A 12,798-nucleotide genomic window follows, 5' to 3' on the forward strand; every position below is an offset into this window, starting at 1 on the left:
GCAAGGCAAAGAGTGCTCAGCATGCCGAGCAACGGCAAGGGATAGACCCTGAGGTAAGCCCGCACATAGAAACTTGAAAGTAGACTTGTATAAAGGAAATTAAACTCAACATAATGTTAAGTCTTGTCTACCAATTGCTTGCTATCAACATTTCAAGAACAAGCTTTACCTTCCCCTCGTGATCTTGTTGTGATCCCTTATTCTAGCAGTACGTGCCAATTTGAAGTTTCAAATGTATCAACTGATGTTGTTTGTTGTTCTCCAAGTCGTGGAGTCTACTTACTGCAGATTCATTCGCCTGCGAACTAATGCTAGCCGCAGATACTCCCGCCCTAAGCTCGAAAGCTCAAACAGAGATCGATGATGAACTCGCGGCACTTAAAGAGAGAATGCGATCTCTTCGGACGCGCCGAAACAATCTCTCTCCAGTATCCTCCATCCCTCCAGAGATCCTTGGCGCCATTTTCGCCCATCATGCTCAGGAGATGCAGTTACTTCATGTTCCTGATAACCCCGCGGTTCTTTCATGGCTTAATATCGGACATATTTGTCGCCACTGGCGCGAGGTTGCTCTCGGAACACCGGAGTTATGGGCTACTCCGTTTCTAAATTCCTCACAGGCCACGGAGGAGATGCTCATGAGATCCAAAATGGCTCCCTTGAACTTGAGAAGCGGTCTGCGATATCATACGGAATCCGTCCAAAAGGTGTTGATGCACATGGACCGTTTGCGAGAGGTCTCTCTCCCATTCTTGAATGGTGGTGTGATGTACCGCTGTATCATGGATTTCCTTAACAAGTTATCAACTTGTTCCGCTCCCAAACTACAATCGCTTTCCTTGGAAGAAGAGTATGCGCAAACACTACGGATAGTGATCCCGACTTCTTTTCTCGCGCCCAACCTTCGCAGCCTCAAAATCAAATACTGTGATCTATCATGGGCATCTTCCGTTCTCACAGGACTCACTGTCCTTGATATCAAAAAGTTGTCACCGGAATGCCTTCCGACTTTAGACGAGTTGATCTCTGCACTCCGTCGTATGCCTGCTCTGCACACTCTCGAGTTAGAAGATGCTCTTCCGACTCTTCCCCCCCAAACGGCGCCACTCCTTCGCGCACCTCGTGCCATGAACGTTCGACTTCCCCACTTGAAGCGGTTACGTTTGGTGGCGAAGGTTTTGGAAGTAGCCAACGTGTTAGCTCGCATCGAGTTACCTGATTCAACGATGTTGGAAGTTCAACTCGGATGCAGAGCATCTTCATCTATGAATCCAAATCAAGAGTGGAATTTGAGCCTCCCCATCATCTCTCATGCCTTGGAAAGTTGCTTCAAAGCCACTCCAGCTAAATCTCACCGAGTCCCGCGTTCCTTGCGACTGTTTAGCGTTGGTCGCATTCATGTGCAATATAGCACGGTCCGGAACCCTGCTTCGTGGGCAGGGTCAATGACTGATACTTGTCTGGATCCGGAGTGGGCGGTGGAACGCCCTGTGGTTCTTGACTTCGACTTTCCCGCTGAAACAACTACAGCGATCCTTAGCGACTTGTGGCGGCTCGTCCCTATTAGGAGTCTCGAGGCCTTGTACATCGAAGGTTTCTTCGCTTGCTGGGATGGTTTCTGGACTGATCTTCTTGGCCGCGGTGCTGCTCGCAATCTTACATACATTCACTTGCGAGGAACGCCTCAGGCTCTTGAAGATCTTCTCATATCCTTGCGCTCACAGAAGCACAGTTTAGCGCGGTTCATGGGCGGGCATTCACAAAAAGGACAAATTTTTGCCCCAGCACTCTCCCATCTCGTCCTTGACCACCTGGAGTTCGACCCCTCCTTCTCGTCCTTTACCAGGACTTCTGACCTCTTTGACGTGCTCGTCGATCGTGTCAACGAAGGTCAGGGACTAGACCACCTTGCGATCACTGGATGTACGGGTATCAGTGCCCATGACGTGCGGTTGTTGCGAGAAGTGGTAGCCGACATTCACTGGGATGAATACGAAAGTCTCGACGATTACGACCTCGAATATGACTATGACTCATTCGAAGATGATGATGACGACGATTACGGTTTCTACGGCGATGGAGACTACTATTACGGAGAAACGTACGTGGAGTAGGTGAAACAGATTGTACGATTCAGCTGTTCAGTAGCTAGGATTTATACTTTTCTTCGCTTTCACACAACTGTCCCATAGTATGACATTTCCTACGCGAATTATGCTCGCTTTGAATACCGACAAACATGTGTAGGTACTGTATACGCTCGGTACGCAATGTTTTCAGTATAACAATGGGGTGTCACTGATGTTGTTTCTCGTAATTGCTATGCATGACAATATATTCTTAACTCTGTATCTAAGTCCACATATATTCATACATGTCATGTCATTGAGTCATAAACGTTCGAACACCAGTGCCCCATAAATACTACCGGCACACCCCAAGTCTACAATAGGTGAACCAAGTGTCACAAAATCGTGTTTAACGCACTTCGCACATCTTTCGTGTCACTGAGGTCTGCAAGAAGGGGGCAGATGTCTATCAGTTCGGTATCGTGAGGATCGTTAAACCAAGAGGATATAGGCACGGCATTTGTGGGGTGGAAGATATATGATGCCGGCGAATTGTCGATGATGATGGTATCTGCCATGGGTCGTCCAAGTTGCGACAGGTCCTGAAGATAAGGATGATCAGATACGGAATCTTATCTGCAAGGAGCAAACGAACCTTCACATAGTTTTCTCTATACCGGAAACAACTTTCCCGGAAGAGCCTATGCGAAACGGCATTGTAGATATCAAGATGGTCCAACACCGGATCTGCATACTAAATGCGACGAAACAAGGAAGAGAAAGATCAGTTGAATTTTACACCCAGCCACCTGCAATACACGCACGGAACCCAGACTTGCGGTGTACACTACTACTTCGTATACCTCACCCATCTGCCGAAGAAACTCGTCCACTCCTGGGCGTTTCTGTACGTACATATTGTGCCAGCGATGCTCGATTTCGACAGGAACGATGAAGTCTGGATCTGGTACGGGCTGACAGCGAGACAAGTCAAAAACAGGCCTAGAATCAGAGTGTAAGATATACCCTGAAGTTACTATGAACGAGGGTCTCGTCCAGGTCAAGCACTAAACACTTTTTGCCAGCATGTTTGGGCGCGATTGGTGGCAAAAGTGGACATGGCTTTCCATCCTGTAAACTCTGAGTTAGAGATAAATCCATTAAAGTACGGTTCCGCTCACAGGGCCAATGGGAATGCCTGCACCCCCATTCCTGATTAGCATTTCGTCTTCCTCGCTTAACTCATCAAACGGAACGTCGTCGAACTCGGTAGCATGTTCGGACGGGTAACGCGAAGAGGTTTTCAATACCTGACCAGGAACAGAAGAACCTGGCGGCTGCACGGCTCCACTGGTGGCGCCCGCAGTCTCTGCAATAGGTAACACGTCCTTAGGAGGTACGGCAGGTTGGCTTTTCTCCTGTAAGGGTGCCACCGGAACTACTAGTGCAAGGCCGCTTGTTCCTGGTACTTTTTCAGAAAATTCCTTCACATCATTGTCCGCGGTCTTGTGAGTCAGCAGAGTAGGACCCGACCCAATGCTTGCGACACCATCGATGTCAATGTCATGAGCTCGGGAATTGAGGCCAACGCAGGAGATGAGCTTGCGAAATAAGCTAGCAAAGAAGCTCTCCTTGACACGTTTGATCTCAACGACAGACCCCACACAAGTATGATCTTTGGATTGAGAGCGACACCGGAGACTGCTGCGCCTGGAATGATTTGGCGGAAGGAGTGTGGATGTGCCCGCAGATGCTTCACGCTTGTCGAGTGCCGGAGATGCAGTGGATGATGAAGAAGTAGATCGACTGGCACTGCCTACATTATCTTTGGAAGAAATAGAGGGATGAACGCGTGGTGGGACCTGCCGGTCAGCATGTGGCGTCTTCAATAATGAATCGTTCGAAGGTGCGGACGCAGCAACCTTCTTGTAAGCTGCAGATTGAGTATTTGATGGCATGATAATTACAGTCCCGGTATCTTTATCAGGAGAGCGTCCTTGAAGGAGGGGTCCTCGATGAATGACAAGCAGAGCTAGTAGTACGAGTGCCGAACAGTGAGCTTGAAGTACACTGCGGGAGGATCCTTTGGTATTGAACTACTGCGATTGTGAACAGTCGATATAAAAAGGGGGAGAGCTGGTGCAGGGACCTACTAGGACTAAGACAACTTAAAGGCCGTGGTCCAACCACAATCTAGCTACAGCGCTGCCTCCCGTTAAACAGCACTCACGGCCGTCGACCTAAGCGTCAATTAATTGCGACCGCGCGGAAACAACAAGGCAGCGCCAAAAAACGTTACATATTGCGTCTTATTGGCCGTAATGTGAATCCGAACCAGGAACGGCATCTTGAGATCAGTGACCATCATATCTGTCGAAGATCACTAGCTCGACAGATGCAACTGAGATAACATTGTAGTTGAATCCAGTATCACGCACAATTCTACCACAAACCAGTGGGTTGTCATTATCAAATTGCACTACATCAACCGACAGGGGGATTCTGATACATAAAGTGACTAATTTACGGTCTACCGGTACGACGAGCCGTCGAATGCGAACATACACTCCCAGCAACCATGTTTGTGGCACTCATAGAGCTTGAAACAATCAAAGCAGGAGGACTGTGAACCATCAAATGTCCGGACTGCTTTGCAAATGAGAAACCTCCTGTACAACGTCTGATTTCACATAGAGCTAATTCCAGGAACTGGAGCAACAAGTTAGCTGTAAATGATCGTGATCCGACTCGTCCTTCTTTAGGGGCTAGGCGGCCTTTATAGCGGTTGCGGTCAAGGCATGGCCGTGCGTCACCACATCAAAAACGATCGGCCCTGGCAGGTGGCTGTAGATAAGAAAAGTGTGCGCCGTCCTTTGCGATAGAAAACATTGGTCAAGGGTAGCCTAAAGCTGTATTCGGGTTATTGCTGTTGGACACTGAAGATCTTCCACACTCACTTGGGAGGTATCAATCGAACATCCAACAACTATCTTCTGTGCATTGAGAGATGGAGAATCTGGAACTCAAAACACAAGCAGCTCCACATCGAACTGGACTATAACAAGAAAAAACGTGTGATCTTGCTATTGAGATGGAGCCGGTGCTATCGTAAGTATGATAGTGTATGATGACATAGGGCCCAGCCCCGACACCAGTTCGAGATTGAAACGAAGGTGTTAAAGCCGGTCGTCCGCGTTCATAACATAACGAGAAAAACACACCCTCGGTGGGCTGCCGTCCAGACCGGCGGCATGAATTTGAAATGCGCAGAGTGAAAGGGACATTGGTTGCCATTGTCATTTCATTTGTGAGTAGGGGATGATTGACATCGATCGTGCAACGAACATGAACGAACCTAGCAGGCTAAGCGTGCCTAAGCGTGGAAATGACATGCGTGGTCCCTGCTGTGATGGTAGTAGTAGACAAACAGTTACAAGCCAAAGCCAGCAAACAATGAGCTTCGTCCAAATAAGGCAAGTGTTGTTGTCGAATCAATGCTTTTGTTCGAACCTACTACATTTTCGTGGTGCCAGCAATAATTATGGATACCAAGACAATGTACATCTTTTGTTTCCGCGTAACTTTCCAGACTATAACACCGCACACGATTACTGTGGAAATTTCTCCGCGGGTGATTGTATAAAAACCTTACCTTGGCCATGATGCATGAATGCTTCGACACCTCGCATTTCACTCCGCTATCTATCATTACTGAATCAGTATAACAAAACTCTACCTTGCGGCAGCTGGTGATACGGCTATTCGCGATTTTCATTCCTTCTCTCATTACCTCCTCTCGACGAACCTGACATTCACAATTTCACACTCGTCGCGACACCCAACATGACTAGCCGCGCCGTTCCCCACCATGCATTCATCACTTCCGAGCCCTGGATCACTGAATCTAAGCCGATGTAAGGATGGTCTACGCCGTCCCAAATTTTTTACTGATCTTTTCTTGCCTCGATCGGTTTATAGGAGAAAGACACGCATCTCGTGCACTAAATTGATTGAACGCCAGGTCGTTCGCGCATGGAAGCGCGTCACCGGTGTTACTCGCAAACACCAACGTGCTTCTTTCCTTCCCAAGGATTTCATCCTTGTCACTTCTCGCCGCCGCAGTGTGATGTTGGCCTGAATAGTTCCGAGAGGAGGCATCTGTGTTGTCACAACCATGCGCAGGCGCACACGGACAGTAGCGGGATCGGACTTCTGAATCACACGCACTCATTTTTCTATCTGGGACATTATATCATTATTTCATGTAGCGTTATAGTATCCACCGGAACTCTAGTTGTATTACTTTTAACAATATGCATAATCATTAATCCAGTGTATCCATTGAAACAGACCGATCTAGAAGCCAAAGCAAAGCTAATATGATTTTGAAACTGGCCGGAATATCAACGTAGTCTTCATTGTCCTGGAGCCAGTAGTATACATCATGAGGTCGTTAAATTTACATGTAATTTCTCGTCAAGTCAAACTTGTGTCCTAGACCAAGCAACCAAAAATCAAGTTACTACAGCGGGATCAACTACGAATGCGCGAATGGTAAGCGTACAAGCAAATGAACAGCAATGGAAAAACCTACCCCGCGTGCAATTTGGGTTATTTGTTCCACACCATTCTGCAAGCGTGATACCTCATCCTTGAGATGACCAACTTCCTGTAGCAAGCTGTCCTTTTCGATTGCCTCCCTTGCAGCGCGACTTTTGAGATCAGCGATGTTGATGCAAGCATTGTGGAGATCTTCAAGAATACCTAAGCATCGCTCTTGTGACACTTGGGTGGTCCTATTTGCCGCATGAAGTGCATTTTCTGCAGCAGTCAGGGATGTTTGCAGATCTGTGACCTGTGTTTGTAGTGAAGAAATCTGCGCGATTCATTAAACTTTACCGCATAACTGAGAACCGGAACCACCTGCCTCTGGGAGGAACATGTGAGATGACGATCGAAAACCCCGAACGAACCCTGCAAAATAACCAGTGACAAGAGAAAGGGGGCCGAAACGGGAGCCAGGCGTTTGAGGGTTCTGCCTATCAGAATGGCTATGAGCATCATTACCAGAAGACGTGACTTCGGAGGATGATGCTGTGGATGTAGGTGATGACCGTGATACAACCACTTGTCGCCGAGGCAGTGACTCGGGTGTGGGGAGGCCAATGTCTCCTTTACTGTGGCTATAGCTCAGCGTGCGGGCACTGCGATCAAATATCAGCACGGAACTAGCGGTGTCTTTATGAATTGCACTCACGGTGTGAAAGGAACAAGTTGATTGTTATGGGGTTCTTCAGACGGCCTGTATAATATAAATACGATGCGCAATAATATATAAAATGCTTACTGACATTAAGTCCATCGAATTATCACCTTCATTAATCTCGTCGTCCGCGACAGTGTCTGCCTGACTATTAGCGGCATCTCTTTCTCGACGTACAGAGGATGCTAAATCCTGATATTTTCTGGAATATTGGAAAGCGCATCTAGCTGCCTCTCGTAATAGGCGTCAGGACAAAGCATACAGGATGTCAAGTTCACCTACCTGGAGCACAGTCGGTGTTCGATCCTTTCCAAATAATTTGGTTGCAAGCGACATATACGCACGGTATTTTTCCCGGGCCGATAATGTTCCATATCCATCCAGGACTTCTTGAAAGCCGCGATAACTGTGACAGCCGAAGACGATAATATGAGGGACATATTCGATTAACTATATGCCAGCACTTGCATGTTGTAGAAACTAGATTGAATTTCGATCTGTTGGACCACATCCCGCTGACGGCCATTGTGGGCAAAGGTCAAGTCGATGTGCCCATGCTCCCACTGTGAAAGGAGGAGGTTCGTTTTCAGTACTAATAGAAGTCTCACACCGTCGGGAGATGTCTTACGAAGAATAAGAGCACCCGCCGCAAGTAAGCATGCTGGCAAGGGCCTAACTTCAAGCCAGCAGCACTCGCGCAATTTTTCACTGCATCACAGTGAGACGGGGCGAAAAAGGATCAGAAATCAACAAACGAACTTGTAGTCTTGAATTCCTCGAAGGATACGCTTAAGGTATCTGCGGGACCAAGATTGCGATTTTCATCGCAGATGAATAGCAAAGTGGTACAGACAGCTTTATCGCAGACGTTCACACCATGTCGGATTCAAAGTAAAAACGCTACTCACCATTCTGTTGCGCAAGTTTGCGACCAGCGCAAAGTTTATCGAGTTTGAGGCGCCCCTCAGGTGTGTGTGCTGTCGTGGAGACGTCGAGGTATGTACTCCCGCGTCGAATTGCGGGCATATTGGACAAATAAGATTACAGGATAACAGTCGAGCATAGATTATAAGCCTGTGCAAAACAAAGAAAACGCACGCGATCGATCTGAAAGCCCTTTCATGATCGTTATGCGACGACTTATTGTTGAGATCAGACAGCCAGGACGGCCTGATCGAGTCGGGATAAAGAATTACAAAATTAAAAGCCTCCGAATGTCAGTACAGCCGTAGCCCGTGACGTACCATCACGAGTGTCAATCTATTAAATCGATATCATAGTAGTATTGTCTCTGTAAGTAACCAATACAACGAAAACACAATAAAAGCTATAGTTCGAAGTGATCCGCCCAGTGTCGTAACACGCCCTCGCCTTCTAAATGTTGCTTAAACATTTTAGGGTCACGACAGACTATCATTGCATGAGAATTGCGTACACCCTCAAAGAAGGCTCGTTCTTTCTTCAACTGCGGTATCTTGTTAAGATTCTCTATGCACTGAAGTTGACCGGGTGTCAACAAAGGTTGGTATGGAGGTGGCTTTGAACGCGATTTCTTTCCTTTTTCCTTCGTAGGCTCGGTGGGGATGGTCGAATCAGCGGGGTCAGCACCAGGTATCGGCGATGTAGCGATGGGAGTGCCAGCAGGGTCATCGTATAAATCAACTGCAGCGCTTTCTAGCTCGCTCTCCAGTTTGCCGATAATGTGAACAAGTCTTTCTCTGGTTGTTTGCGCTTCAAGATGCCTTAGTCGACCACGAGACTGATGCGACTGAAATGATAGACGGATGAGAGCAAGGCAGATAAATGTCGGGAAGAGGACTGGTAGGAGGGTATAAACGGCCTATATCATTGTTATGAGATGAGGCGGTCAGTTCAAAGGATATTTGCATACCAAGTTCAAAGGAAATTCGGCTTGGAATCGTGGAGGTAATGGCGCGCGCATGTTGCGAATACTCTCGAACCAGCCTTGCGGCTCTTTTGTGGTTGCAGATGATGAAGGAAGGGCCGAGTACGATTTGATAACATGCTTGTACTTCTCGTGGAAATCACTAAAATATGGTCAGCATCAACTCATGCAACACGAATCAGGTAATTACATTTTGATGCCATTCTTTTCGTACTCGCCAAAGGGGTCTTCTGCGCTGATGCTAGAAGTGACATATGGTACAGTCAAGTCATTAATGCTGGGGTCATAGTCAGCGATGTTAAACGAATGCGAGATGTTTGAGCTTACGCATTAGCAGTAAATTCTAATATTAGGAAATAATATCAATGCCTGATAAAAAATGCGCTCAGGATCAGCAAGGACCTCTACGAGTGGTCTTCCTCGCGGCGACCACTTGTCGACACAGAAGAACTGCTCGCCTGAACGGGAAAGAAGCTTCGGTCCCAGAAATGCCGATATCAAGGAGAACTGCTGAAGGGAATCTGGGTATGCCGATGTGTGGGGTAGTCAAAGTGTTAAAATTCACGGGTTGCACCGTCTCGAAAAACTTCGACTGGTGAAGGACACTAGGCTTGCTCGTTAAATTATCCACAAGAGTGGGGACTCTCACACGCACCCAATAACATAACGGGCAACCAGGCCACCAAGACTGTAACCAGTGACCGAGAAGCGAGTTACCTTCCGACCTCCTTCTCTAGGTCTGTGGTTTTCTGTCGAATCTGAGTTTCATGCGCGGTGAGAATGCTCAGATTTGTTGACGATAATAAATAGAAATACCTCTTCAGCCACTCTTTCACCTCCCCAGTCAATTCCGTCATATGTGGATTCATCCTTATTGGTTTCAGCGACAAGAACTTCAAGTTTAATGTCACCGTCCTCCACTTCGCCCTTCACCTCGCGGATAATTCTGTTCGCATGAGCAAGATGAGAGGGATTTCCCCACATTCCATGGATCAAGACAAGTAGATGGACGTTTGGCATGATGGAACGGCTGACAATCGGGATTGGCGGTTGATAGAGATTGATAGAGTAAGACAAGAAGAAGACGGCAAGTTATAAATACGTGGAGTCTTGGTCCTCATGCCATGCTGTATACTGTAGCTTCCACGCCGTGGGTGTCGAGACCGCGTTAGCCTATCGGCCGGCGGCTTGGTGCTGCGCCACAGTCAATGCTGACGCGTCGACCCATGTGTCACACTTGCATTTGTTAACGCAATGGGCCGGCATCGTTAGCGAACAACACTCGAGTTGGATGTAAGGCACAATATCGGAGAGTCAAGTTTTAGTCATCGTGAGTCTGTATATGTCAATTCGGATGGCATTGACAGGAACCTCCGGACCGAAGTTCGAACAGATTGAGAATCAAAAATACCAGTGTGCAAGTATATGATGTAACTTAATTAGGCGATGGGTGATGCAGAACAGCACTGGGCTGGATGTGCTAGGTATCAGTTGCCAGCGGTATCTGAATGTTAGTAAAGACTCAAAATGGCATTACAGTGCTTCATTCAGAGACGTGGAATCAGGCCGAAGGGATACGGCGATGGACCACACAAAGATGCAGCGTACATGGTTGCTTCATCAGGATAGGGGGGTTATCATAATAAGAACCCGGTTCTATGGGTGTCGTCTTAGAGGTCGGGTCCGTCGGGAGACCAGAGGTCCTGTCAAGGTCACCTCGGTGCCCCCACTTTAAACATTTAACGTACTACATTGACTTTTCTTCAGGTTTTGGTAATGTGACATGCAACCCTCACGTCCGACAAGATCCCGATCCATCTTTGGTCGATACTTGGTAATTAATGTGCCCCACTTACCCAACATAACCATAACACTCACCAAAGATAAACAAGTCTGTCTTGCGCTACGCAGGGATCCACGAGATGAAAAAAATGTACCGCGTTGTTCTTTCTGTGAGTGTCACCAAACATTGCGGGTTTTCTTTACAAACAATGCGAGTAAATTAGTTCACTGCTAGGATAGGCCTTCGAAGATGATAGTCCCATCTATCGAATGCATAATCGTCAATGAAGCTCATTGGTCCTTTCGCACCATCGATTTAAGGCAGCACTGTGCGAGGTACTCATGAGCGTGTGTACGACCTATACAACGAATTTCAACTGTCAAAAGTCTTCCATGATGTCAGAGCGAAGCGTGATAAATCTCAACATTCCCGAGTGGTGGATTCAAGATGACGGATGAAAATGCCTCCAGTATCGCAACCAAGTTCTCTTTATCCGCGTGAAAGTGATCTCGGAGTGCTGCAAGCGAAAGCTGTCGATAAAGATGGGTGGTGTACGTCAACGTTCGGTAGTGCACAAATAGATTCTTTGAAATTGCAATGATCTGCCTAAAAAGATGATCGATATCAGCAACGACAACCAAGCTCTCGCAGAGCAAGTGATCTAACCTCTACTGCGGCAGATGGACCAGCGGACATAAAATTGATAACCATCGCAGCTTAGACGAATAGACCGTCTGCATTACACACCAATATCTCAAATTCCTCCTCCGATGGCCAAGGTAGGGACAGCCGGCCAAAAATATCCGAACGGTTTGTGCGTATCTTGTCCAGGGCTCGCAACGCTGTGCGGATAGGCATCCGGCAAGGGCGACTTGTGAATAACAGGTGGGTGCTGGGAAAGTCTGGGCCAGAGAGCGTCTCTGTCAACAGCGTGACCAGCCGTGCTGCCTCTTCGGTAGAAAAGTACTCATCGATGACCATGACATAAGATGACTCTTTATGAATTGCATGGGTATAGTGGTTTGATAATGAGCTGTTGCATCCGATCGCGAAAAGATTTTTCAGACGACGGGAGCATCTCGTCTTCGTCGATAGTTTTTGTAATATCTGGTTTGATGCGCGGGAAAGCCAGTACCAGCTGATATGCGAGGGTAAGAATAAACATAGTGGCACGTTGCGTGGGGAGAAGAAGGATGCGACAAGCCTTCCGCTTTCCTCTCCTCAGCTACAGTGAACGCAATGGAAGTTTTTCTAACACCGGCAAGGCCATTGAGCCAAACATTCGTCCTATCATGTCGGCTGAGGACCTGTTTCGGACTTGTTTCGGACTCGGACTCTCAACGCAACACGTGTATTCTCCGTGCATTGTGAGTGACGCTAATGCTTTTCAGAGTCGAAATGGCACTGTGATTTATGACATGGTATGGATTCCTCCATGCGTCCTTAGAATGTGCTCGGAGGCAACAAGTACTAGTGGAGATGGGATGAAATACTCACCTAGATCTATTGTAGATAAGCTGAGAATAAAAAACAATAACTATTCTGAGCAGATGCCGTAACACCTGGTCAACGCGTGTCAACAAGCATACCTGATTAAATCGCGTCAGAACACGAGCACGGTGCCAATCTACAGCATATGATCGTGATGTCAGGATCGCAGACGTCCGAGGTCGGCAGCTTGTGCACCACTGCAAAAGCTGACACATGCACTGGTTAATTGTGTTACCACACAACTGCCAAATAATACAAGTATTCTGAAACAGTAACATAGGCAGCG

The 12,798-nt window shown here is 47.4% G+C and overlaps 6 protein-coding genes across 6 annotated transcripts; 2 read left to right on the top strand and 4 right to left on the bottom strand.

The window, feature by feature from the left end:
• On the top strand, window positions 1-2,293 carry BJ212DRAFT_1382549 (uncharacterized protein). The gene is made up of 2 exons (XM_041336703.1): window positions 1-208; window positions 267-2,293. The coding sequence occupies exon 2, from the start codon at window positions 309-311 to the stop codon at window positions 2,112-2,114; it is 1,806 nt and encodes a 601-aa protein (XP_041188772.1). The 5' UTR covers window positions 1-208; window positions 267-308; the 3' UTR covers window positions 2,115-2,293.
• Window positions 2,294-4,508, bottom strand: BJ212DRAFT_1382558 (HAD-like domain-containing protein). Its single transcript, XM_041336704.1, has 5 exons — window positions 3,251-4,508; window positions 3,096-3,200; window positions 2,894-3,043; window positions 2,725-2,823; window positions 2,294-2,671 (listed from the first exon to the last, which is right to left on the bottom strand). Exons 1-5 carry the CDS (start codon window positions 4,025-4,027, stop codon window positions 2,465-2,467), a joined length of 1,338 nt encoding a protein of 445 aa, XP_041188773.1. The 5' UTR covers window positions 4,028-4,508; the 3' UTR covers window positions 2,294-2,464.
• A 1,404-nt stretch (window positions 4,509-5,912) lies between these two features.
• Window positions 5,913-6,207, top strand: BJ212DRAFT_1280405 (uncharacterized protein; the record flags this gene model as incomplete). The annotated part of the gene is made up of 2 exons (XM_041331553.1): window positions 5,913-5,983; window positions 6,048-6,207. 2 exons carry the CDS (start codon window positions 5,913-5,915, stop codon window positions 6,205-6,207), a joined length of 231 nt encoding a protein of 76 aa, XP_041188774.1.
• A 947-nt stretch (window positions 6,208-7,154) lies between these two features.
• Window positions 7,155-8,526, bottom strand: BJ212DRAFT_645164 (uncharacterized protein). The gene is made up of 8 exons (XM_041343734.1): window positions 8,241-8,526; window positions 8,092-8,187; window positions 7,961-8,040; window positions 7,801-7,895; window positions 7,615-7,738; window positions 7,421-7,563; window positions 7,327-7,360; window positions 7,155-7,273 (listed from the first exon to the last, which is right to left on the bottom strand). The coding sequence occupies exons 1-7, from the start codon at window positions 8,356-8,358 to the stop codon at window positions 7,351-7,353; spliced, it is 666 nt and encodes a 221-aa protein (XP_041188775.1). The 5' UTR covers window positions 8,359-8,526; the 3' UTR covers window positions 7,155-7,273; window positions 7,327-7,350.
• Window positions 8,527-8,659: 133 nt separating this feature from the next.
• Window positions 8,660-10,258, bottom strand: BJ212DRAFT_1484933 (putative serine esterase-domain-containing protein; the record flags this gene model as incomplete). The annotated part of the gene is made up of 8 exons (XM_041340895.1): window positions 8,660-9,172; window positions 9,224-9,380; window positions 9,429-9,515; window positions 9,566-9,581; window positions 9,641-9,843; window positions 9,894-9,926; window positions 9,956-9,996; window positions 10,055-10,258. 8 exons carry the CDS (start codon window positions 10,256-10,258, stop codon window positions 8,660-8,662), a joined length of 1,254 nt encoding a protein of 417 aa, XP_041188776.1.
• A 1,760-nt stretch (window positions 10,259-12,018) lies between these two features.
• On the bottom strand, window positions 12,019-12,186 carry BJ212DRAFT_1280555 (uncharacterized protein; the record flags this gene model as incomplete). The annotated part of the gene is made up of 1 exon (XM_041331562.1): window positions 12,019-12,186. One exon carries the CDS (start codon window positions 12,184-12,186, stop codon window positions 12,019-12,021), a length of 168 nt encoding a protein of 55 aa, XP_041188777.1.
• Window positions 12,187-12,798: the final 612 nt, after the last annotated feature.

This window comes from Suillus subaureus (genome assembly GCF_016647635.1).
Source record: "Suillus subaureus strain MN1 chromosome Unknown BJ212scaffold_37, whole genome shotgun sequence".
In the NCBI taxonomy this organism is placed as follows: Eukaryota; Fungi; Basidiomycota; class Agaricomycetes; order Boletales; family Suillaceae; genus Suillus; species Suillus subaureus.